The sequence below is a fragment of the Paramisgurnus dabryanus genome, chromosome 5 (genome assembly GCF_030506205.2).
Source record: "Paramisgurnus dabryanus chromosome 5, PD_genome_1.1, whole genome shotgun sequence".
In the NCBI taxonomy this organism is placed as follows: Eukaryota; Metazoa; Chordata; class Actinopteri; order Cypriniformes; family Cobitidae; genus Paramisgurnus; species Paramisgurnus dabryanus.
This window is the reverse complement of record NC_133341.1, coordinates 51,138,086-51,162,486: the sequence shown is the minus strand read 5'-3', so window position 1 is coordinate 51,162,486 and position 24,401 is coordinate 51,138,086. Positions and strand designations below refer to the sequence as shown.

At 36.5% G+C, this 24,401-nt stretch overlaps 1 protein-coding gene and 1 long non-coding RNA gene across 4 annotated transcripts; both read right to left on the bottom strand.

The window, feature by feature from the left end:
* Positions 1 to 2,598: 2,598 nt before the first annotated feature.
* Positions 2,599 to 19,667, bottom strand: LOC135774510 (uncharacterized). Its single transcript, XM_065284640.1, has 4 exons — positions 19,492 to 19,667; positions 16,716 to 17,545; positions 15,855 to 15,989; positions 2,599 to 2,732 (listed from the first exon to the last, which is right to left on the bottom strand). Exons 1-4 carry the CDS (start codon positions 19,665 to 19,667, stop codon positions 2,599 to 2,601), a joined length of 1,275 nt encoding a protein of 424 aa, XP_065140712.1.
* Positions 19,668 to 21,989: 2,322 nt separating this feature from the next.
* Positions 21,990 to 24,041, bottom strand: LOC135774085 (uncharacterized). 3 transcript variants are annotated; one of them, XR_010543637.2, is made up of 4 exons: positions 23,953 to 24,041; positions 23,240 to 23,332; positions 23,008 to 23,071; positions 21,990 to 22,139 (listed from the first exon to the last, which is right to left on the bottom strand). It is a non-coding gene; the product is annotated as an uncharacterized lncRNA (long non-coding RNA). The 3 variants fall into 3 exon arrangements; XR_010543636.2 differs by lacking the exon at positions 21,990 to 22,139 and adding an exon at positions 22,863 to 22,941; XR_012336804.1 differs by lacking the exon at positions 21,990 to 22,139 and adding an exon at positions 22,883 to 22,941 and having other exon boundaries at positions 23,004 to 23,071.
* Positions 24,042 to 24,401: the final 360 nt, after the last annotated feature.

The window sequence follows — 24,401 nt, the reverse complement described above, 5'->3', positions numbered from 1 at the left end:
TTAAACATATTTTGCATTTACATTAAAACACAATGTGTCATCATAAAATGCATGTTGCATAAGATTGTAAGTTCAAGGTGAAATTTGTTTTATTGTCAATTCAGCCACAGGTTCAGCAAAAACAGAGAATTTTAATTATGTTACTTTTATATTCTAAACTCTGCATTGTAAACACTCTGGGGTGGTTTCCCGGACAGGGAATGATTTAAACTAGGAGTACATCTTAGTTTTAATTATATAACTAGTTTAAACAAACATACCTTACTAAAACATTACTTGTGTGCATTTTGAGGCAAAACAAAGGGCACTGATGTATTTTAAGATATGTCAGTGCAAGTTATTTTCAGTTTGGACTGATCCTACATTTATTTTAGTCTACAATTAGTCTAATCCCTGTCCATGAAACCGGCTCTATAACATTAAAAACTAAAGGAAGAATTTTTTAACAAATTACAAATCAATATATACAGATAAAACAAATAAAGTATAATGTAAGAACACAATGCATGTGCAGATAGAATTTAAAAACTAATGAAATAAGTAGTTCAAATATAATTGATATGGTGCAAAGAGACTAATTTAAAACATTTTTAAGTTACAGAGAACTAATTAAGTCAAACTGTGTAATGAGTTTTCAGTCCAATGTTGCAGTAAGGTTGATGAGCATTCCAATGATGCACAAAGTAGCTAGTGCAAGTCAACATGTAAATTGTGGGTTACTGTACTATCAAAGGGGCAACAGCAGGTGTAGAGATGGTATAATGCAATGAGTTGCAGATGGGAGGGGAGAGGGTTCAACTTTTTGACAGCTTGATATATGAAGCTGTCTTTCAGTCTGGTGGTCCTGACCTGGAAAATACCAGTCTCTTCTCGGATGTTAGTAAACTGAAGAATCTATGTGTGGGCTGGCTGGAATCATCTGCAATACAGAGGGCTTGCAGGTGAGATGTGTGCTATAAATATCTTGAAGCAAGAGGATAGCAACATCAATGATCTTTTCAGCTGCTCTTAAAAAAGCATTGGAGGGTCCTATGATGTCATACCACACAGTGATGCAGCTGGTCATGATTTTCTCAATAGTGGCTCTGCAAAAGGTGTGCATGATGGGTTTAGGACTCTGGCTTTTTTGTGAAATAAGTATAGTTGCAGGTGTGCTTTTTTGGCCAGTGATGCGATGTTGTCAGTCCAGGAGAGGTCCTATGTGATGTGTACTCCCAGTAAATTTTTGCTAGTCACTCGATCAGAGGACCATTCTGAATACACGCTGTCCTGAAGTCAACAAAAATCTGCTTCATCTTGTTCACATCCAGACACAGGCTCACCTCGTTCCTGTAGTTTATCTTATCTCTTTTGTTAATGAGATAATGCAGCTAAAGAGATAATACAGTTGTGGGAGAGCAGAGTCAATAGGAAGATGCTAAGCAAACATCTTTGAGTAGCCCCTGTGTTAAGCTTGACTGTGCTAAATGTGTTACTGCCAACACATACTTCCTGAGGACTCACAGTCAGAAAGTCCAGCAGCCAGTTGCATAACAAGATGGTAAGGACAAGCTGAAACAGTTTGTGAATGAGCTATTGGAGGATGATGGTATTAAATGCTAAAGTGTAGTCTATGAATATCATTTTACACACAAGTCTTTTTGTCCAGAAGACTAAGGGCAGTGGAGAAAGGTTGGACCATTAACAAACTGGAACGGATTTGGGACAGGGGTTCCTACAGTCCTTACTTACTTAGGCCCTTTGCAACTCCTGGTGCATAGCCCATCGACGACTTCCCTTCCGCTCTTTCGATTCTGTACTAAACTGACCAGTTCGCCCCAGGACAGGTCAGTCACTTTGATGTCTGCTTCAAGGTCATGGCGCCAGGTGTTTCTTGGCTTTCCCTGTTTTCTTTTCCCTTGAGGATTCCAGGTGAGTGCCTGTTTGGTGATGTTATCTGTCGGTTTTCGCAGAGTGTGGCCTAACCAGGCCCATCTCCATCTTACAATCTCCCCTTCAGCAGGACACTGGTAAGTTATTTGCCACAAATAAGTGTTTCATATAATCTTGGGCCAGTGGATTGAGAGGATTCTTCACAGACATCCGTTGACAAAAGTTTGGATCCTCTTTAAAGTGGTCCTTGTAAATCTCTATGTCTCAGCTCCATAAAGCAAATCTGCCTTAACATTTGAGTTGAATAAGCAAATTTTGGTGTGGCGGCAGATTTCTTTTGAATTCCAAATGTTTTTAAGCTGGATGAATGCTGTGCGTGCTTTTCTTATCCTGATTTAAAGTCCGCCTCTGTTACACCCTGCTTGTCCACCACACTACCGAGGTATGTGAAAGAGTCTACTTCTTCCAGGGCTTCCCCTTCTAGCATAACTGGCTCCTGTCTTGTGGCATTCACTTTAGGACTTTTTGTCTTTCTTCTGTTGATCTTGAGTCCAACCTGTGCTGACACACAGAGCAGTTTTGTTGTCTTCTCCTGTATCTGCTGATGCCTGTGTGACAAGAGGGCAAGGTCATCTGCAAAGTCTAAGTCCTCCAGGTTATTCCACATTCTTCATTGAATACCATTCCTCTTTCCGTCAGTGACAGACTTCATTATCCAATCTGTGGTCAAGAGGAACAGAAACGGTGACAGCCCTGCCTCACCCCTGTCTTTACCTGGAAGCTCTTTCTTAGCTGTCCTTCACGAACCACCCTGCATGCCATGCCCTCATAAGAGTTCTTGATCAATTTGCTTTTCATTTCTACAGGGTAAACAAAACAACAAATATTTTCTATAATTATGTTAAGCTATTTTAATGATAATAAATACAAAAATACACATACATCAACAGTCTATTCAGTATTATGATATGTGAAGTAATAAAGTGAACTTATTGTCCTATTGCTGTTACTGCTCTGTGCTATTGTTTATCAGATGATAAATGATAAGGTGTTGTTTTAGTATTAGAATCGGCCTTCGCAGATTCAGCAAGCCAAACATCACCCTGGCCCCAGACGTTCGCAGGCGACCGAGGGGTGTCACAACCGAACACCCCACGCGATGCAGCTCCGGGGACCGCGTTCGGGTAAACGAAGACGCCATCGCCCAGCATGAAAGCGGTAAGACTCCGCTTGTTATTGTAACATGTACTACTTGCCACATGTATAGTTTAGCTTCTGCTGTTAGCATAGAGGGGTTTACATGCACTAAGTGTATTGAAGTATTAAGGTTAACTGAGAAGGTTGCTGAACTAGAATCGCGCATCCGAACGCTAGTTGAGGATAGCAAAACCGCTAATGTTACTGTCGCAAATAATCTATCGAGCGAAAAGACTAATGGCTCGGTTCCGACATCAGATGCTAATATAAATATTACAAATACTGTATCGAGCGCGCATAGTGTTTATCAAAATACACATGGCTCGGTTCCGTCATCAGAGTCAAGTCGGCGGTCAAACTGGGTGACTGTTAGGCGGCATAGTCATATAAGGCGTCCTTCTAAGACCCATAACGTAACGACAATTTCTAACAGATTCGATCCCCTAAGGAGTATACCAGCTGAAACACCTTTTAAAAGTGCCCTGGTCATTGGAGATTCTATACTCAGGAACACTAACATTGAGGCACCAAACACCATAGTCGACTGTATACCGGGAGCCAGAACGTCTGACATTAGATCCAAACTTAAAGTGCTGGCTAATGCTAAGCGGAAGTTTTCTAAGATTGTTATTCACGCCGGCACGAATGACACTAGGCTCCGCCAGTCGGAAATCACCAAAGATAATATTAAGGAGATGTGTGAAATTGCAAAAACAATGTCAGACAATGTAATATGCTCTGGTCCCCTCCCCGCCTACCGGGGAGATGAAACACATAGTAGATTAGTGTCTCTCAATGGATGGATGTCAAAGTGGTGCCCTCAGCATAACGTAGGGTTTATAGACAATTGGAAGCATTTCTGGGGAAGACCATTTCTCCTAACCCGAGATGGCCTTCACCCGTCATCGGAAGGAAGTGCTATACTCACTAAAAATCTGATCAATAGTCTTAATTCTGATATAGTATGACTATCCAGGGCCCAGGTCAGGAAACAGACGGATCGGCTTAACCGTCCATCTGTTAGCTGCCGTGATATGTCAAGACCACTTATATCCCAGCACTTCGAGTCAATCTTACCGAAATATCAGCACATTTCAACTGTATCTGTTCCCCGAACAAATAAATACAGGGCACCGCTTGTTACATCTGGTACAAATCTGATTCAAATAAAATTAGAAAACAATACATTAACAGATGAATCTCGATTCTTAAAATTCGGCCTTCTTAACATTAGATCGCTTACCAATAAAGAACCTATTGTCAATGAAATAATTACAGACCAAAACTTAGATGTACTCTGTTTAACAGAAACCTGGCTTAAAGCAGACGACTACATTAGTTTAAATGAATCCACCCCACAAGACTATTATTATAAACACGAACCTCGATTAAAGGGGAGAGGGGGTGGTGTAGCTACAATATACAACACAATGTTTAAAGTAAACCAAAAATCTGAGCTAAAATTTAAATCATTTGAAGTAATGTTGTTAAATATGGAAATAACTGATCGTAACCACAAACAGCTTTCTTTTGCTTTAGCGACAATCTATAGACCACCGGGTCACCATGCAGATTTCCTTAATGAAATAGCAGATTTCCTATCTGAGCTTGTAGTCACTGTAGATAAAGCTCTTATTGTTGGTGATTTTAATGTCCATGTGGACAACCCAAAAGACGCATTAGGACGTGCGTTTATAGATGTTCTAAATTCTCTCAATATTAGACAAAACGTGACAGGGCCAACGCATACTCGTAATCACACATTAGACTTAATTCTGTCACTCGGACTCAATATTAATGACGTCGAAATATCACCTCAGAGTGATGCAGTTTCTGACCATTACCTTGTGTCATACACTGTACTTCTAGATAGGATCACTCAATCTACAACATGCTACCGACTAGCCAGAACAATAATTTCCACCACTAAAGATAGCTTTATTAGCACTCTTCCAGACCTGTCCCAAATGAAACATGTAGCAGATAACTGTGACGATCTAGATATTGAAATAGAAAACCTAAACAATGTCTGTTCTAACACATTGGATGCCGTTGCTCCCATTCGAAAAAAGAGATTCAAAGAAAAACCACCAGCTCCATGGTATGACCATCACACAGCAGCCCTTAAAAAGGCAGCTAGAAAAATGGAAAGAAATTATAGAAGCACAAAGTTAGAAGTATGGCGCGCAGCATGGAAACAGAGTGTTAAACACTACAGACAGGCTATTAAAACCGCCAGATCTACATATCTTAGCAAGCTTATAAATGAGAATCATAATAACCCTCGTTTCCTCTTTAGCACAGTTGCGAAACTGACTAGAAACAAAGAACAAACAGAAACCAATAGTAAACTTCAACACAATAGTAACGACTTCATGAACTTCTTTTCTAACAAAATTTCGGCTATTAGGGAAAACATCGTAGCTACCCAGGCAGCCACCACTCTACCCATTAGTTCACTTAACACTAGACTACCATACGAACATCTTGATTCATTTAAACCTACTACAATAGATGAGCTCTCTAAACTAGTCACATCATCCAAATCATCGTCCTGTATATTAGACCCCGTTCCCACAAAACTACTTAAAGAAGTATTCCCTGTAGTGTCAACCCCGGTTCTAAATATCTTTAACTCATCGCTAGAAATAGGATACGTTCCAACAGCTTTCAAACTAGCAGTTATTAAACCGCTGATTAAAAAACCACAGCTTGACCAAGGAGAACTTAATAACTTTAGACCAATCTCAAATCTCCCTTTTCTTTCGAAAATATTAGAAAAGGTAGTGGCAAGCCAGTTACGCACATTCTTGACAAATAATAGTACATATGAAAAGTTCCAATCAGGATTCAGGCCCCACCATAGCACAGAGACAGCGTTGCTTAGAGTTACAAATGACCTCCTATTAACATCCGATCGTGGTGAAATCTCAATTCTTATATTACTAGACCTTAGTGCAGCATTTGACACAATAGACCACAGAATCCTACTCAATAGACTAGAAAACTATGTTGGTATCAGTGGTCAAGCGCTAGCCTGGTTTAGGTCATATCTAACCAATCGCTATCACTTTGTTTATGTAAATGAGGAAGAGTCATATCACTCCCTGGTTAAATACGGTGTACCGCAGGGATCAGTTTTAGGTCCTATCCTGTTCTCGTTATACATGTTACCCCTAGGAGACATTATCAGGAAACACAACATAAGTTTTCACTGCTATGCGGATGATACCCAGCTTTACATCTCCTCGCATCCCAGCGAAACACACACGTTTTCTAAGCTAAAAGACTGCATTAGCGATGTTAGTGACTGGATGGCACATAACTTTCTTAAGCTCAACTCCAATAAGACAGAGGTACTTATTATTGAACCAAATCGCTACAAACATAATATGTCAGATTACAAATTGCACATAGATGGCTGTACTGTGGTGCCATCTTCCACGGTTAGGAACTTAGGTGTGATGTTCGACAGCAACTTATCCTTTGATAGTCATATTGCCAACGTCTGCCGCACAGCATTCTTCCATCTTAGAAATATCTCAAAAATACGCCATATACTGTCTACATCTGACGCAGAGAAGCTTATTCATGCTTTTATGACCTCTAGAATAGACTATTGTAACTCGCTACTCGGGGGATGCCATTCAAATCAGGTCAACAAGCTTCAGCTAGTTCAAAACGCTTCTGCAAGGGTACTTACTCGATCTAAGAAGTATGACCACATAAGCCCAATTCTGGCATCTTTACACTGGCTACCAGTTAAATATCGCATCCAATTTAAAATATCATTAATCACCTACAAAGCTTTAAATGGCTTAGCACCCTCATATCTTAGAGAATTACTATCAGAATACAATCCATCACGCACACTACGGTCGCAAAATTCTGGCCTATTGATTATCCCTAGACTATCAAAAGTGTCTAAAAGTGGAAGATCCTTTTCCTACTTAGCCCCTAAGCTCTGGAATGATTTACCAACCGATGTCCGAGAATCAGACACAGTCGATCATTTTAAATCTAGACTTAAAACTTTTCTCTTCAACAAAGCATTCGCATAATTTGTCTAGTAAAGGTTCTTAACTCGCAATAGTTATTTTCACGGAACAAAGCACTCACGGTCATAACACAGACCAACCAAATAAATAAATAAAAACCTTTTCTACATGAACACTTAAAATGAATTGCATTAAATAGTTTGCCACCGTTTGCCACTGAACCTGCATTAACGACGACAGTGGGGCTTTCGGCCTTAGTCAAACGGTTTGGCACGTATGGTCGGGTTGCGATTTTGGTGCTTTCGTGTGTCTTGTGAATAGTATGCCATACAGACCCGTTTGCCACTGAACCTGCATTAACGACGACAGTGGGGCCTCCAGCCTTAGTCAAACGGGTTGGTATTTATGGTCGGGTTGCGTTTTTCGCGCTTTCGTGTGTCTTGTGAATAGTATGCCATACATACCCGTTTGCCACTGAACCTGCATTAACGACGACAGTGGGGCCTCCAGCCTTAGTCAAACGGGTTGGCACGTATGGTCGGGTTGCAATTTTGGCGCTATCGTAAGTCTTATGAATAGTATGCCATACAGACCCGTTTGCCACTGAACCTGCATTAACGACGACAGTGGGGCCTCCAGCCTTAGTCAAACGGGTTGGTATGTATGGTCGGGTTGCGTTTTTCGCGCTTTCGTGTGTCTTGTGAATAGTATGCCATACAGACCCGTTTGCCACTGAACCTGCATTAACGACGACAGTGGGGCCTCCAGCCTTAGTCAAACGGGTTGGCACGTATGGTCGGGCTGCGATTTTGGCGCTATCGTAAGTCTTATGAATAGTATGCCATACAGACCCGTTTGCCACTGAACCTGCATTAACGACGACAGTGGGGCTTCCGGCCTTAGTCAAACGGGTTAACACGTATGGTCGGGTTGCGATGTTTTTGGCGTCTTCTCCTGGTCCTGTAAATGGTATACAATATAGACCCGTTTGCCACTGAACCTGCATTAACGACGACAGTGGGGCTTTAGGCCTTAGTCAAACGGGTCGTCAGGTTTCATTTTCTCTTAAAAATCGGAAGGTGACCCTTATTTACCATATATACCCTCGCATTGGGCCCCCAATTTGCTAAATCCTCAACTGTGGATAATATTATTATGCCGCAATATTTAGTCTGTCTGGAACTAAGCTGAGTTAAACCACATCACTGTGTGACACTTCAATACATATGAACGGCTGCTACGCTAATACGATTTTGTTTTTCTCTCCCTGTCTCGTCCTCGACCCGAGGACGAGACAAACAGACCCAGTCCCGGTAGATGTGAAAGTCGGCACACCTCTGATCTACTGGCCGTCCTTCAACGTTATGCCCAGCTGATACCTGACCAACGATCACCGGCAGAACCGCTTAATCTCCGCTAAATCTCCATTTCCGTTCTCCCAAGGGTTTTTCCCTCCTAGGACTTATTTTTCCTCGGATAAAAGCACGGGGTTTTTTTTTCTCCTAGGGGGTTTTTCACCCCGGGGAGGCAGCCTTTTTGGGCTTTACCTAGCTTCCTCTTCTATACGTTGCTTTAGTAATACGTGCAATTATAATATTGAGTCATAGCCGCAGCAAATTTAACTGCTCATGCTATCATGTATTCTGTTGTGCTATCTGTCGTTTTCTGTGCTTTTCACTGCTTCTATTTATGTAAAGCTGCTTTGAAACAATTGACTTTTGTGAAAAGCGCTATATAAATAAAATTGAATTGAATTGAATTGAATTATTATAATTTTTCAAAATTAACAAATATTTAATTATTATGCCATATTAAATATGATTGTGTTAATGAAAAGCTAACGTAAAACATCATTCATAAAAACAATTATACTTACCTAAAGTGTCTTTTAAGATGATTTTTCATCAGCAACTTTCAGCAATGTGTACAGTACTCTTGTAATCTGGCAGGTTAGGGAATAAATATCACTGTTCTTTTAACTTTTTGAGCAGAGGTTCAGAAGCTGAGTTGTCCATAAGGTCCAGATTGTTTGTAGATACGTTCCAATGCATATATAGTGCAGATGAATTAACTTTTTGAAAACAGGTTTAGAAGCTGAATTGTCCATAAGATTAAGATTGTCTGGGAACTGAAAAAGGTTACTGCTGTTCAATATGAAAAAACATTATAGAACAGGCAGATCAGTTGTCCATGAAGAAACATTTCAAGCAATTTTCCATACGCTGAGTTATCCAGATGTTTCAGATTGTTTGTCCATTAAAAAGGGTTCCTGCTGGTGAATATAAAAGCAAACATCAAAGGACATGAAGCTTGCTTTAAGCAGATACAAAAGGTTTTTAAACAGATATTTAGAAGCTGAGTTGTCCATAAAGTCCCGACTGTTTGTCCATTGAAAAGCCTAGTCGATACAAAACAACAATTACTGGACAAGAAGCTCTGTTGTTTTACTGTTCATAAAGAACCCTTTTGAGCAATGGTTCATAAGTTGATTTGTACATAAGTTCCAGATCGTTTGTCAATTGAATACAGTTCCTGTTGTTGAATATAAAACAACCATTATGGAATAGGAAGGTCAGTTGCTTTAAGCAAATGGAGAAACTTTTTGAACAAAGGTTCATAAGCTGTGTTGTCCTTAAACTCCAGATTGTTTGTGCATTTTTTATATTAAATAAACTTAAAAAGTGCTTGGCATAATTAACCACACAACAAACATTTTAACATATTTTTTTTCTGTGACACAGTTCAACTTAAAAGATAGGTAGAAAATGTAGCTTTTATACAAACGTTTTTATATTAAAAATAAAATAAATACTATACATAAATTTCCCTTTAAGTGCGATTTCAAATTATAGTATACAAATATCTTGATCCAAGTGTAATACATGTGGAATTATTTAAAAAAACTGAAAATAAAATTAAACAAAAATGGGGAGAACTGGGTTAGCTGGCATACCATTTAAAATAGTTGTAAATTATGTATTGTAAACAAACAATGAAGTAATACTGCTTAATAAAAATAACTAAGTTAATTAAAGGGTCATATGATGCAATTTCTTGTTTTTTCTTTCTCTTTGTAGTGTTAAATTTGTTTTGCCATAATGAAGTTGAAATTCTTTTTAAAAGTGAAGGCTCATCCATACCTTCATAAAACACCTCATTCCAAACACACTCCCACATATGACCCTTGTAAAAAATGAGTTATTGCATGTATAATGTAGAAACATTGTAGATTATGTCATAGCTGTGAAATAAGATGTCAAAAAATATAAACAAAAGGAAAAAAAAGTATTAAAACACATATATAACATTTAAAATAAGACTGCATGAATAAATTAGTTAGAATTTATCTACATTCCCTAATTAACGTACATCTCAACAACAACTGGTATTATGGGTTGGTTGACAGAGTTTTAAAAGTTGTTTTTAGTGTACAAACAATTTTGTTCATTTTTTCAGTTGGTTAATTTATCTATTTTAATCTAATATATTTTAAGAGCTAATTATTTTAATCTATGTTACATTGTAGAAGTTTGAATGACTATAACGATAAAATTATAATTATTTATTAATCAACCTAAAACACATAATTCACCCCTTTATCAACCAACCCCTGTACCAGCTAACCCAGTTTCCCTACCCTGCCCCAGGGAGCCGCCAATACTTTGTGTCCTCCCTTAGCCCCTATTTAATAAGTGGCGGAATATTTCTAAAAATCAATGCAAAATTTTTTAACTTATGAAAACTATAGTTCTTTGGACAAATCAATAGTTAAATCTCACATAAACATGGTGTATAAATCTTTATAGCTGGATTTATTGAATTCATGTTCTGACGTTCATTTATAAAGTATAAATAAACATATATTAAATCCCGAAATATTTAAATATTTTTGGAGATTATTTTAATATAATTATGATTTAAAATTTAATTGTTTTAACAATAGTTATATTAAATAATTTAGGGCTTTAGAAAAGTGCAATAGTCAAATTGACATATAGGACAACCGAGTTGCCTATAAAGTGTCTATGTATTTTTACATTAATGTAACAAGTATTGCCTGATGATAACTATAATATGTTTGTACAATTTCAAAAGTTACACCTTCCATATCTTTTGTATACACATGATCAATTAGTGTACCTTTTTCTGTTGTTGAATTTTGTACCTGTTGAGTGTATCCATGTTGTCCCATTACTTTCATAATTGTGGAAGAAGTAAAGATGTCCTCATTAAAGTCCCCCATGATTATCTTTTGTCCTGGATGCTTCTCCATCTCATTAAAAACATGTAATAGTTGCTGTTGAAACAAATCAGTTTTATATGAATTAGGCCTATACAAAAGTGCAGCAGTCAAATTGACACATGGAAGCACAAAGTACAAACACTCTAAGTTGCAACACTTAGGTACAAAGATATTACACTCAATGTTTTCAGAAAAATAAACTCCAACTCCACCTCCTCTCTGATGTTTTATTACACGGCTCTCTGGAATGCTTGATTCTGATTGGTCAGTTGAGACATTTGCAGGTTCGTTCTTTTCGAATAATAACCGCTCCAAAATAATAACGCATAGCCGGTACTACTTTTACGAGTAAGATCGCTCCGCGCCAATAAAGATCAATAAAGATTACTGTCTGTTTGGCGCCATCTTGTGACAAACACTGGACAACCACGACAAGACACAGAGAGCTTACTGAGACTGAACTTGACAAAATAGAGCATGACAGCTACGAAGCCAACACACAAAAAAATACAGAATGGGCATTAAAACTTCTCAAAGACTGGCTAAAAGAGAAAAAAATGGAGACAGACAAGTATGAAGCAGAGGATCTTAATAAGGTATTACGATCATTTTATGCATCTGTGCAAAGTTTCGCGGAAGGATAAAAATGTTAATTTAAAACAAATATGCCAATAAAATGTTTCAAATTCATATTCATGTCCAGTTTTTTTTCTTATGTGACAAGTAGCCGTGTAATAAGCGGGATAATGTAGAGTCAGCCGGTAGTTATCGGGAAATAAGCCCCTTCAGTGTGATACAAGACCCTCCGCTTCGCGTCGGGTCCTGATCACACTGTCGGGGCTTATTTCCCGATAACTACCGGCTGCCTCTACATTATCCCTTACTTAATTCAGTAAAAAGTGCAGTGCTGTCATCATAACATTTAGCCCTTGGGTTGTTTTTGAACACAAATCCTGGTATCTGTGGTTCTTGGTCATTAACATTTAGCCATGTTTCTGTCAAACAAATACAGTCAGCATTCATCAAAACTGTATGTGATGTAACATCCGGTAAGTGAGCTTTCAGACTTTGTACATTAAGCAGTGCTATTCTAAATGTACCAAGTGATTTACTGAAAGTGTACTTTTCCAAAGTTAATTTTGGCATATCTTTTAATGCCAACTCAATTTTGTCATTACAAAATATGACAACATCTTTAAAGTCCTCATTAATCAATCCATCAAGAAATCTCACACGGCTCAATGCAACATATGCCTGTCCTGCTGTAAAGATTTTATTAAGTGATACAACAGCTTTATCTACTGTAAGCCCTTGCACTTTGTGAACTGTACATGCCCATGCCAATTTGAGTGGAAACTGCCTTCTTATTCCACCATCATTTGTTACTTGATCTTTTTGTACATTAATTACAGTAGAATTCTGAGAAAATCTCTGACTTGTTCGGTGTCTCTGAATTTTTCCAACAATTGGATTATCAAACTCCACATGAATAGCTGATGGTAAATCCTCATTATCTTCACCTTTTTTCTGACTTTCACTTATATGGACAACTGTACCAAAAGCGCCATTAACAAGACCATCAGCAACATCAATATTTTTCTTTATTACACGGCTCTCTGGAATGCTTGATTCTGATTGGTCAGTTGAGACATTTGCAGGTTCGTTCTTTTCGAATAATAACCGCTCCAAAATAATAACGCATAGCCGGTTCTACTTTTACGAGTAAGATCGCTCCGCGCCAATAAAGATTACCGTTTGTTTGGCGCCATCTTGTGACAAACACTGGACAACCACGACAAGACACAGAGAGCTTACTGAGACTGAACTTGACAAAATAGAGCATGACAGCTACGAAGCCAACACACAAAAAAATACAGAATGGGCATTAAAACTTTTCAAAGACTGGCTAAAAGAGAAAAAAATGGAGACAGACAAGTATGAAGCAGAGGATCTTAATAAGGTATTACGATAATTTTATGCATCTGTGCAAAGTTTCGCGGAAGGATAAAAATGTTAATTTAAAACAAATATGCCAATAAAATGTTTCAAATTCATATTCATGTCCAGTTTTTTTTCTTATGTGACAAGTAGCCGTGTAATAAGCGGGATAATGTAGAGTCAGCCGGTAGTTATCGGGAAATAAGCCCCTTCAGTGTGATACAAGACCCTCCGCTTCGCGTCGGGTCCTGATCACACTGTCGGGGCTTATTTCCCGATAACTACCGGCTGCCTCTACATTATCCCTTACTTAACATAACCCTTGCTCCAACACCCAAGGAAATACATTTAGACAAACATGAGTTGAAAACTTTAGTGTGGTATCCAACTTTACGTTCCATTCTTCCAGTTTTTGAATTTCTGATATAATCCTGAGCATGTATACTAATTGCATTTGGGCAACATTCATGTAGTCTTTCAATGTTGTATTTATCAACCTCGGCATTTGTAGCAAATATGTGAAGATCATTACATTTTTCCCGTTTCACATTTTTTCAGTGTAGCAATGTCAGTAGCTGTAAGAGATTCATCTTTTTTACGTACTCTCAGACGATTTAACATCTCAGCAAAAGCTGAATCTTTTTGTCTAACAACTTTGGTTAACTGAGCAAGTTCAAAGTTGTTTTCCCATATGTTTACTCCTTTTGCATCAGAATAAAGAGCAGTACCCTTTACAGGCGGTAACTGATAGAAATCACCCACAGCAATAATGCTGACTTTTCCAAATAGAGAGTAATCACCAGTTTGTTTTATTTGTCGCAGCCTTCCATGAATGTATGACAACAGACGATGGTCAACCATAGAGACTTCATCAATAATCAAGATTTGCAAATTACCAATGTTCACACGTAAAGAGTTTAATTTTTCATCACTGAGTGGCTGATATGGCAATCTGACATTTGCACCAATTGAAAATGTATTATGAATAGTTGAAGCACCAACATTAAAAGCTGCTACTCCTGTTGAAGCTGTTAAAAGCACAGTAACATCATCAGGATTTTCAGACAACTGAGATAATAGTCTGGATGATTCATAGTGTATTGCCTTAATTAAATGACTTTTTCCTGTTCCTGCTCCACCAGTAATAAATAATCTGAAAGGGTCAGGGTTCTGTCCAAGTATTTTCTGTAGACACCACTTCCGGACTTTATAGAATATAGCAGATTGCTCCTCATTTAATGACCGTAGTAAATCCAATGCAGCATCTCTTGGCATAATAGTGTGGTTGGTTTCAATAGTACAAACAGTTTGAGGGTTTCCTGTAAGATCTGGAATCACTTCTCGAGTGTCATCATCAGGTGATACTTTATTCTTCATTATTTCAATACATTCATGACGTTGTCTTTCAGTTTCAGGACATATTGCAGCCCAAGCATCCTCTAAATCTATATCCTGCTCCAAAAGCTGTTTAGCTTTTTCTATTTTGTCACTTTCTTTTTCAAACAATTCTCTGTTGCAGTCAACAATTGATTTTACTTTATGCAGTGTACAACCAATTTTTATGACACCACTGTTGTAAAAGTCCTCATATGTCTCATAGTTGCTAGGCTTAAGATGACAGTCATCATAATATGGTAGAAAAAGCTGAAGTAATGACTGATAATATTTTTCTGGATCTTTTGTGGGTGAAAATCTTGGATATCTCACAACTGCAGGTTTAGTTCGTGTTCTTCGTTTCACATAACCACAATTATTATTGAGTTTAATAACTTGCTTTAGTGAAGAAACTTCAGATTTTGACAAAACTCTGTACTCTGAACAAAAACTGGCAAGACAAAGATTTTTCATTGGTTCTGTATGAGGTCTGTTCTTGTACCTGTCAACAACACTTGTCATCCAATAACTGCTTTCATCATCAGACTGGTCTTTCTCCACTTTATTTTGTAGTAGATGCAAAGGCAAACTCATCTTAACAGGATTTGGTCCTATTGGAATGAATTGTACTTTACGTGAACATTCCTTTAAATGCATGCCTGTCAGTCTGTACACGGCTTCTTGCGAGGAAAGCTCTCTGTTGTGCAGGTAAATGCTTCCCAATTGTTTTAATGATGCTTTAGCTTCAAGATTACCATTCATAGCTTCATTTTGTGCACGTTGAATTAACAGTCCCATTTCTTGCTCAGCTTTTGTGATGTAACTTATAATATAAACCACAACAGAAAAAGCATCTGTGACATACTGAATATCCATATTCCCTTGCCAAGCACGCAATAAATCTCTGTTATACTGGTTTACCCAAATATCTTTTGTATTTCTTTTCAGGACAATGCTTTTCTTTTTAGAACATTTGTTGTATGCTTTCTTAAACACAGTCTGATCAATTCCCAGAGATAAAAAAAACGCATCAACTGAATCAAAATTCACATCAGAATTTAATGCAGTTTTCACTTTCTTTATGATTGCACTTGCTGTTTCATCTTCATCATTCCCTTTGGACTCATCTGCATTAGATGCTCTTGTAATAAAGGTACGGCTAGATGGAGGTCTTGGAAAATTAAAACGACATACTGTATTTTTCTTGCGACATGTTTTTGAATGTTTAGTACTGTGCTTCTGCACACTGTTTACTGTTTCAAAGAGTTCAGTGTCTTGCTCTGGTGGTGTCTCACAGGTGATATATGTGTCAATGAAATCAGCAACCACAGGATCATTAGCTTCATCATCAAGCTTTGGAGCATTTTCTACCCAAAACAGACAGTGAACATGAGGAGAACCACGTTGTTGGAATTCAACACGATAAAAATAATCTTTTATTTTACCAATAGGTTCAGCTGGAGACATAATGACATGTTTCAGAAAACAATGCCATCTGTGATCAAACATCCTTGCTGCAGTGACAGGATTTCGTCTCAAAAATGCACATTTTTCAGACCACTCAAGGTCTTCAACAATGATTTGTTTACCCTCTTGTTTAATAATGGTTTTCATCATTTCAGGCCATCTCAGATCCGCAGAACTAAAAGATGCAAAGAAAGTCGGTATGCCAAGTTGTCTAATCAGTGCAAAGAGATCTTTCTGTGTAGACATCCAATAGGGAGGTGTCCCTCTGACAGGTCTCAAAAACTTATATCCTTCATTATACTTCAGTATTTTTTGTAAGTTATCAGAATTTGTCAGCATATCTGGTGTTACCTTTGATAACTCATCTTTCTCACAACCTTTGCGTAATGCAATTGAGACATTAGATACAATTTGATCAACTTCTGATATATATTGTGCATAAAAAATGAAGTCTGTGTTCTGTGCAAAACGTCCATCAGCATTCAATATTCGTGCATTCAGGTATCTTGTCAATGTGATTTTTTCTGGTCTGGCATCATGAAATGTTGGACCACCGGTCGGATAAAGAACAGGAAAGCACTTTGCCTCATTTGTTTTATCTGATAACAACCTAACAGGACTGTTACCTTCAGCTGGTGCTACATTTAGTACATCATGAAAATGCTGATCAATAACTTCTGAACCAATATCAACAGGCTGTACTGATGTGTCTGACAAAAGACCATTTTGCTCTTTAATAAAACTTAAATCTTCTTCTGGCTGAATTTCCAATTCTTCACCTTCTTCAACTTCATCACCACTTTTATCTGATACATTATCATCATCATCCATTTCATCATTAGCATTACTTTGAATATCATCTGGCTCACTCAATGAGTTGACCCACTGCTCATTAAACTCCACATCATTATAAAATTTATTTTGTTTTACCAGATACCATAAAGCATTTCTTACATGATCTGTGTGGACATATTTATATTCATAATGGCTTTTGTATGTTAATTTTCGTTTCAGTTTAATCTTTATCATATGGTCATTACATTCATTTCGTGGAAGAATGTTGGTCATCTTTGTAGTATTTACTGGAACACAAACAACAGGCCCATGAACACCTCTCTGTTGACCCCGAGGCAGACAAAGAAGACGTAAGAAAGGAATGTTGAGTGCTATTAGATGTTGTTCCAATGAATTTAAACATTTTAATTCTTTTGGAATCTCCACCAAATGCATATTGTTGGTAACACTCTCTTCAGGTAGTTTTCCTCTAAGGATTTTTCGATGGCATGTATAGCAAATCCACAATTTACATGACAAATTGCCAGATAAATAACAATTAGACTTACATTCATTGTTACATGCATGTAAATACTTGAGTGTAATACATCTTTTGCTTAAATCAGCTATTTTGTGTCCTTTTTGTTCATAGCAATCTCTTATACATTCAATAACTTGTTTTCTGAACAATAAACGATGACATACACAACAAACACATTCTGGGCCTCTACTGACTTCTTGATGAAACAGATTAATAGTGAAATCAATATCATTCTGTCTTTCCTTCTGTTTTGCATACATTGCACATCCTTTCTGTATTTTAGTCATTTTAAATGTTAAGTTTCCATGATATTTTTTATGAGAATACTGAGATAGCTTTGCTTTAAATGTTGGGTTCTCATGATACTTTTTATGAAAATACTGGAGTAGCTTTGCTTTAAATGTTGGGTTTTCATGATACTTTTTATGAGAATACTGGAGTACCTTTGCTTTAAATGTTGGGTTTTCATGATACTTTTTATGAGAATACTGGCGTACCTTTGCTTTAAATATTAGATTTCTGTAATACTTTTGTTTGGAATATTCACACATTCTTGATCTAAAAGCTTCATTTGATTTATACTTGGTCTTAGAATACAGCTTAACATATTTCTGAAAATTAATATTTGTGGAATACTTCATCTTTGATTTTTCACACTTTGATGAACATTTTAAATCATATATAAATCATATAGTCTTATATTTATCTCTGAGATTTTTAAGTTTCTTTTCTTTATAGTCAATATCTTCAGAATATTTAGATTTTTGGTTATGTATTTTTCTCTGTCTGAATTCATTATCACTATTGTATCTTTCACGTTCTCGCTTATTTTTGAGGTGCTCAATTGGTTCATTTGACTTTCTTTTTCGTAAACACTGTTTAATGCTATTATCATCTCCTACACTTTTGCATGCTTCTGCACAAACATTGTCCTGATTTTTAACACATGTAACAACTTCATAGTGATTACTGTTGCAGTGGTTCAGATAAATTGCGTTATCTGTAAATGAATGACTGCATGCACATTCCATCTGCCATTATTGAAGGTGAATATATTTATTTTCAACAAATCAGCCGTACAAAAAATGTCAATTTCTGTGGCCCAAGATCCAGAGTAATACATTTTACACTGCGTCACATAATCTTTTACTGATCTGTACTCTTCTCTTAAATACCTCACAAACTTAGAACTGTTACTTTCAAGATGTTTCACGACTGCACGTCTGATTTTAAGGTGTTTCTCTTCATTTTCACAAACTGCGTGTGCTATTGAGCGATAAAAGCAATTACCATCCGGTTTGATGCTCTTTGTATTACATGGTTCTCCTAAGAAACACAAAGTTTCGCCTTGTACCACATTGGATTCATTAGTTAGTTGTAAACGTGTACACAAAGCATCCTGATCTGTGGAAATTAGAGGTTTGAAATTGAAATCAGTATTTACAGTTTCTACAATAATGACATCATCCATTGATACATTATTATGCAGCTTGCTCACATGTGCAACCTTTGGATCAGCCTTAAGTTTACTCTTACTGGAATCTCCGCTTGTTTGATTCAGTTTGCACAGTGTCACTGGTTTGTCTGGACATGTTTGTTTACCATCATCCTTAATACATTTACTCTTGCAACCTGTTGATTTAGGTGAAACTTGAGAAACCCTGCTTTGTTGACCAGATTCACATGAACTTGTATTAGTAATTGAAGCCTTACCAATTACAGATGCTTTCAAACCCGTCACTTCAAATGGGGTTCCCTGAGCATTCAATGACATTGCAAGATTATCAACATGATTAAATAACATGTATATGTCATCACAGTATACCACTACACTTGTTCCATTATATTGTACCATACCTTTACTATTGCGAGAATGAGAATCAACTACAGCATATGTTGTACCTGCCTTTATAACTGCACAAATATAGTCTTTAATATTTAACAAACATGCATCATCATTTAACATTGTCCTCTGAAGCACTTCATCTATAGACATACATACATCTTGCACATCTTTATCGTAAACATCAACACCAATAACACCTGAGAAAGATTCAGCACGATTTATTGAAAATATTGTATTATACAGTGTGTGCACAGTTGGCAATTCAGCAATAGAAACATGTCCTCGGCCTGTGTCATCATTGATCTTCCCCTGCAGTCGCATACATGTGTACAGCTCATCTCCTTTCATTAGAACAGCATTCAGGTCTTCTGTTGTCCATGTCAGCACATTCTTTAGCTCACTCATCATTATAGCCATAATGATATATTACTGCACACTGTCTGTTACGGTTGAAACTAAACCGTGCATCACCCTGATGGAATGAACCCTGTATGACTTTTTGTATAAACTGATCAGAGTTATTGGCATCCAAACTTTTTACAATATCACTATAGGTTTTCTTAGATCTTGGAGAATTTATGATACACATTGGACTTGTCTTGGTAGACATTGGAGAAGTTGTGGTACACATTGGACTTGTCTTGGTAGACATTGGAAATGTTGTGGTACACATTGAACTTGTCATGGTAGACAATGGAGGAGTTGTGGTACACATTGGACTTGTCTTGGAAGACATTGGAGGAGTTGTGATACACATTGGACTTGTCTTGGTAGACATTGGAGAAGTTGTGGTACACATTGAACTTGTCATGGTAGACAATGGAGGAGTTCTGGTACACATTGGACTTGTCTTGGAAGACATTGGAGGAGTTGTGGTACACATTGGACTTGTCTTGGAAGACATTGGAGGAGTTGTGGTACACATTAGAGTTGTCTTGGTATACAATGGAGGAGTTTTGGTACACATTGGAGGAGTGTTGTTTGATATTGGAAGAGCATTTGAACACTTTGGAATAACATTGGTCTTATTTGCACTCAGCAATGCCGAGTATGGCACATGTGCCTCTTTTTTAAGAGGTGGCAGAGGAACCAACAGCATAACGGTCAGCCATCCTTCTTTTCGCTGCCTGGGACCGCCGGAAACCCTTTCCACGTGGCATCTGCAATTACATAACACAAAGAAAATCATCAGTCAAATATTGTGCTTATTTTATAACTTCACTTGCTAAACTCTAACCTTTTACATATAACTTACTTAAATGTTATATGAGCATTATTTTAATAAAATAATATAATATATATAATATGCTTCGAACAACTCATTTTCATTTTTTCAACAATACAATAATGTTAACATTTATACAATTATACTAGGGAAATGTAAATTATCAACTCAACAGGAGCACAATTGATTAAAACAATTATAACTTGATGTTATCATTTTAAAAAACATGTTAAACTTTTCCGTTTATATATGTTTTTTATGGTAACTGTATAAAAAATTATATCCTAAATACAATAAAAAAATAAAAATACTATAGCTTAATGACAACTATTACTCATTTAATAAAAGTAACATTACTATTATCCTAATACGCTATATAAACAGGTAAATGTTAATTTACTTCCAACAAGTGGGCACCTTAGTCCACATTGATATTTACAGAAACAAAGCTGAGGTGCAATTAAAATATTTATGTTGTCTTTGATGGGATTCCCACACACAGTCACATTAGCATGACAGCTTTTAGATTAGTGGTTTTTCATAAACAACAAATAACTTATTAGTGAAAAGTGATAAAAATCACAAAACACACTACATGACACAATATATGATGAATGAGCAATACCAAAAAGCAAGTAAAGGCTGTGCTGTTGAGCTAACAATTGGTTCATGTTACAATATTAATTCTATTTAATAAATCTTTATATGGATTTAAAGGGACTGTCAGTACGATTTACCCCCATCTAGTGGTGAAATTATATTTTGCATTCAAATAAATACGGCTCTCTAACGCCTAGCATTTCCAAATGTGAGTTGCAACTACAGCAACCATCAAGTACTCACTGATCTCCTTGTCCATTGCAGCCGCATCACGTGTTTTTAATTAAAACGCGTTGTGGAAACATGTTGGTACATTAGTGCTTTTTGTCCCTCTCTGCTATTATAGTTTATCAATACAGCAGAATGAAATGGACCCAGTCGGCATTTCAACGTTGATTCAACGTTGAATCAACGTCAGGTACCAACGTTGAATCAACGTTGGATTACCTTTCGGTTTTGCAAAAAATTTCAACGTTGAAATCACGACGTTGTTTCAACGTCACACTTTCAACATAGGTGAATTATGGTTGATATCATGACGCAATTTCAACCTTCTATTTCCTTGTTGTTTTAACACTAAATATAGATTTTTACTTTACACTGCAATACTCACTAAATTATTTACTGTAAACGTGTCATTTTTAGTGCAATTATCATATGAATGCAACTTGCTATGCATAACTTACAGTACAACCCCATTCATAAAACTAAACACTTAAGGAAGGTAAAGTTTAAATGTGGACAAATAAGATGGCAGGTGCCTACCCTTTCCAAATAAACATGAAAGCAGCTGTTAAAAATATTTTTTTATGGATAAACACATTCTTTCAAACAGTTAGGTTTCCAGTTAGTAGTGCAGAAGTGGAATTTTCTAAATATATAATAAAGTCACAAAATATGAAACAAAATCATGTTTAAAAGTCATTTTATTAATCTGAATAGAAAAACTTTATTCAAGAAAAACTGCAAATATGAATTTTGTTGTTGGTTTAGTTGACAGTCTTCTTATGGCCACCACCACCCATCTATTCTGGCTCATGCTGTACTTAATACGATGACAGCATCTAAAGAGGGAAAAAAACCACAAGATATTTAATTTTCAAAAAATGCTGCATTTTAGCCCATGTACAAAAAAAATCTTGTTATTGCACATCAGGGCAAGATGCGTTTTCTTTGATAGTCTGACTTGAAACATTGCATAGCCATCTGATGAAAGAACAAAGTTGTGTTTACGAAGATGACAATGAGGTTCAATTAATATAATCTACAGTGCATTCAGAAATCATACACCTTTCACTTTCAATTTTATGTTGTTGCATGATACTGTAATTGTTTAGATATTTTTACAAAGTAACAACAGGATTTTAGAAACTTTTGCAAATGTATGAAAAAAGAAAACATATCATATTTACATTATACATATTCAGACCCTTTGCAACAACATCTGCAATTTAGCTCAGTTGCCTCCAATTTCTCTTGAGGTTGCTGAGATGTTTCTACACCTTAAAGTGTCATGATGAACACAAAGATTTTTTTAAGGAATGTCTGCAACCAAACTGACCAGAAGCACCATTGACTTACATAGTAGGATAAAATAATACTATGGTAGTGAATGGTGCTTCTGATCGATTTGGTTACAAATTAATCCAATACTGAATGCTTAAGTGATATTAACTTTTCAACACCCCGAAATGAGATGCTTAACAAAGCAAACACTGACAGGTTGCTTTACGTGTGGGTCAAACAGCCTTTTGTGTAGTCCCTTACCAAGGAAATCGAAGATGGACTTCAGAACCTCTGGACTGTCTGTGTAAGCCTTTAAACTCGCCCAGACCAGCAAGGCATCTTGTTAGCAGACATCCCGACCTGATCAAAAACTTTTGATTAGGAGATGTTCTAATCCTATTTTTAATATATGTTTTACAAACTTACCACAGGTGATCTGGCAAAGCGACTTATGAAACAGCATCTTCCCAAATCTCCTCTTCAGGCTCATCTTAGCGATCATTGCATTTGATAAAGTTTGGAAAAAGAAAAACATATTTCATTAGTATAGAAATATAAATGTAATCTTTTGGTTAGAAATACAGAAAACTGTGGCCCAAGTACAACTTTTATAGAAATTAAGAATGTTTAAATTTTTTGTCATAACACTATTCATTACCTTTTAAGGGGGAATGATTTGGGGATCTGGAAAGACACACTACTTCACCTCTCTGTATTTTATCACACGTCTTCAAATTGCATGTTGATCTGCCTACAATTCAAAACACATAATAAAATAAAAACAAGTCATAGCCCCTTTTAAAAAGAAAACATAAATTGTGAAATACAAAACACTGCATCTTAATTATTAGGATTAGTAGAATTTGATTTGGTTACAAAACAAATATTAAATGCATTGTAAGGTTTTAGGGGAGACGCTTCACAAAAAAGAAATGGTAAATTACGGATTTCTATTACAACATGGTATCTTGGGGGTGCATTACCAGGGTAGGTGGTAGCTCATTGACAATTAAAAAAATTATGATTAAAGCCATAATACATAAAGATAAGAACAAATAAATGCTGTCATGTACACCACCACCACAAAGACCCATTTTTTTCTGTCAATATGAAGCCTCTTTAAAACTTGCATCAACATCCACTCTGAACACTGGATTAACGTTTGTCTATGTATACTGAAAACAAAGTGTTTAAAATATGTAGGCCTGCATACTGTAGAAGGAATAGTGGCATACAAAAGAAATTAATTGCTGGGCTGAAAAGTAACCATTGTATCCTAAATTAGTTTCTTATATTTTCCTAATGACAATGATAAACCAGTCTTGAGAAACAAGTAGCAGGTGTTTTTAAAAAGCCACTCTCAATTCTCACCTGTGAAGTTTCTTGTGTTTGTGTGTCATTCTGTTTCTGATCTGACAACCCTTGCTGTCTGTTTCTTGTTCAATCTTGACAAAATATAAAAAAGAAAAATTAGTGCAATATTGGAAGAGAATTCTATAATGACTTTTATCAGAACATGAATACATACACTTGCATACTGCATTTAAGTAAATACTGTAGAATAGATCATGAAAATATAATGCATGAAAATCTCAGCATTGACATGATCATCATCACTATTCTAATTTGAAGGGCTCTGATAACGAAGACATTACAAAAGAATTATAAAAATATACTAAAAACAAGAGCACATTTGTCTAGATAACCATTATTTTCTATTTCCATTAAAACTTGCTAACTACTCAACAAGTAAGCAAAATTACACCGTTACAATGTATTTCAATTCGAATAGAACATGCAAACTAACACGACATGATATT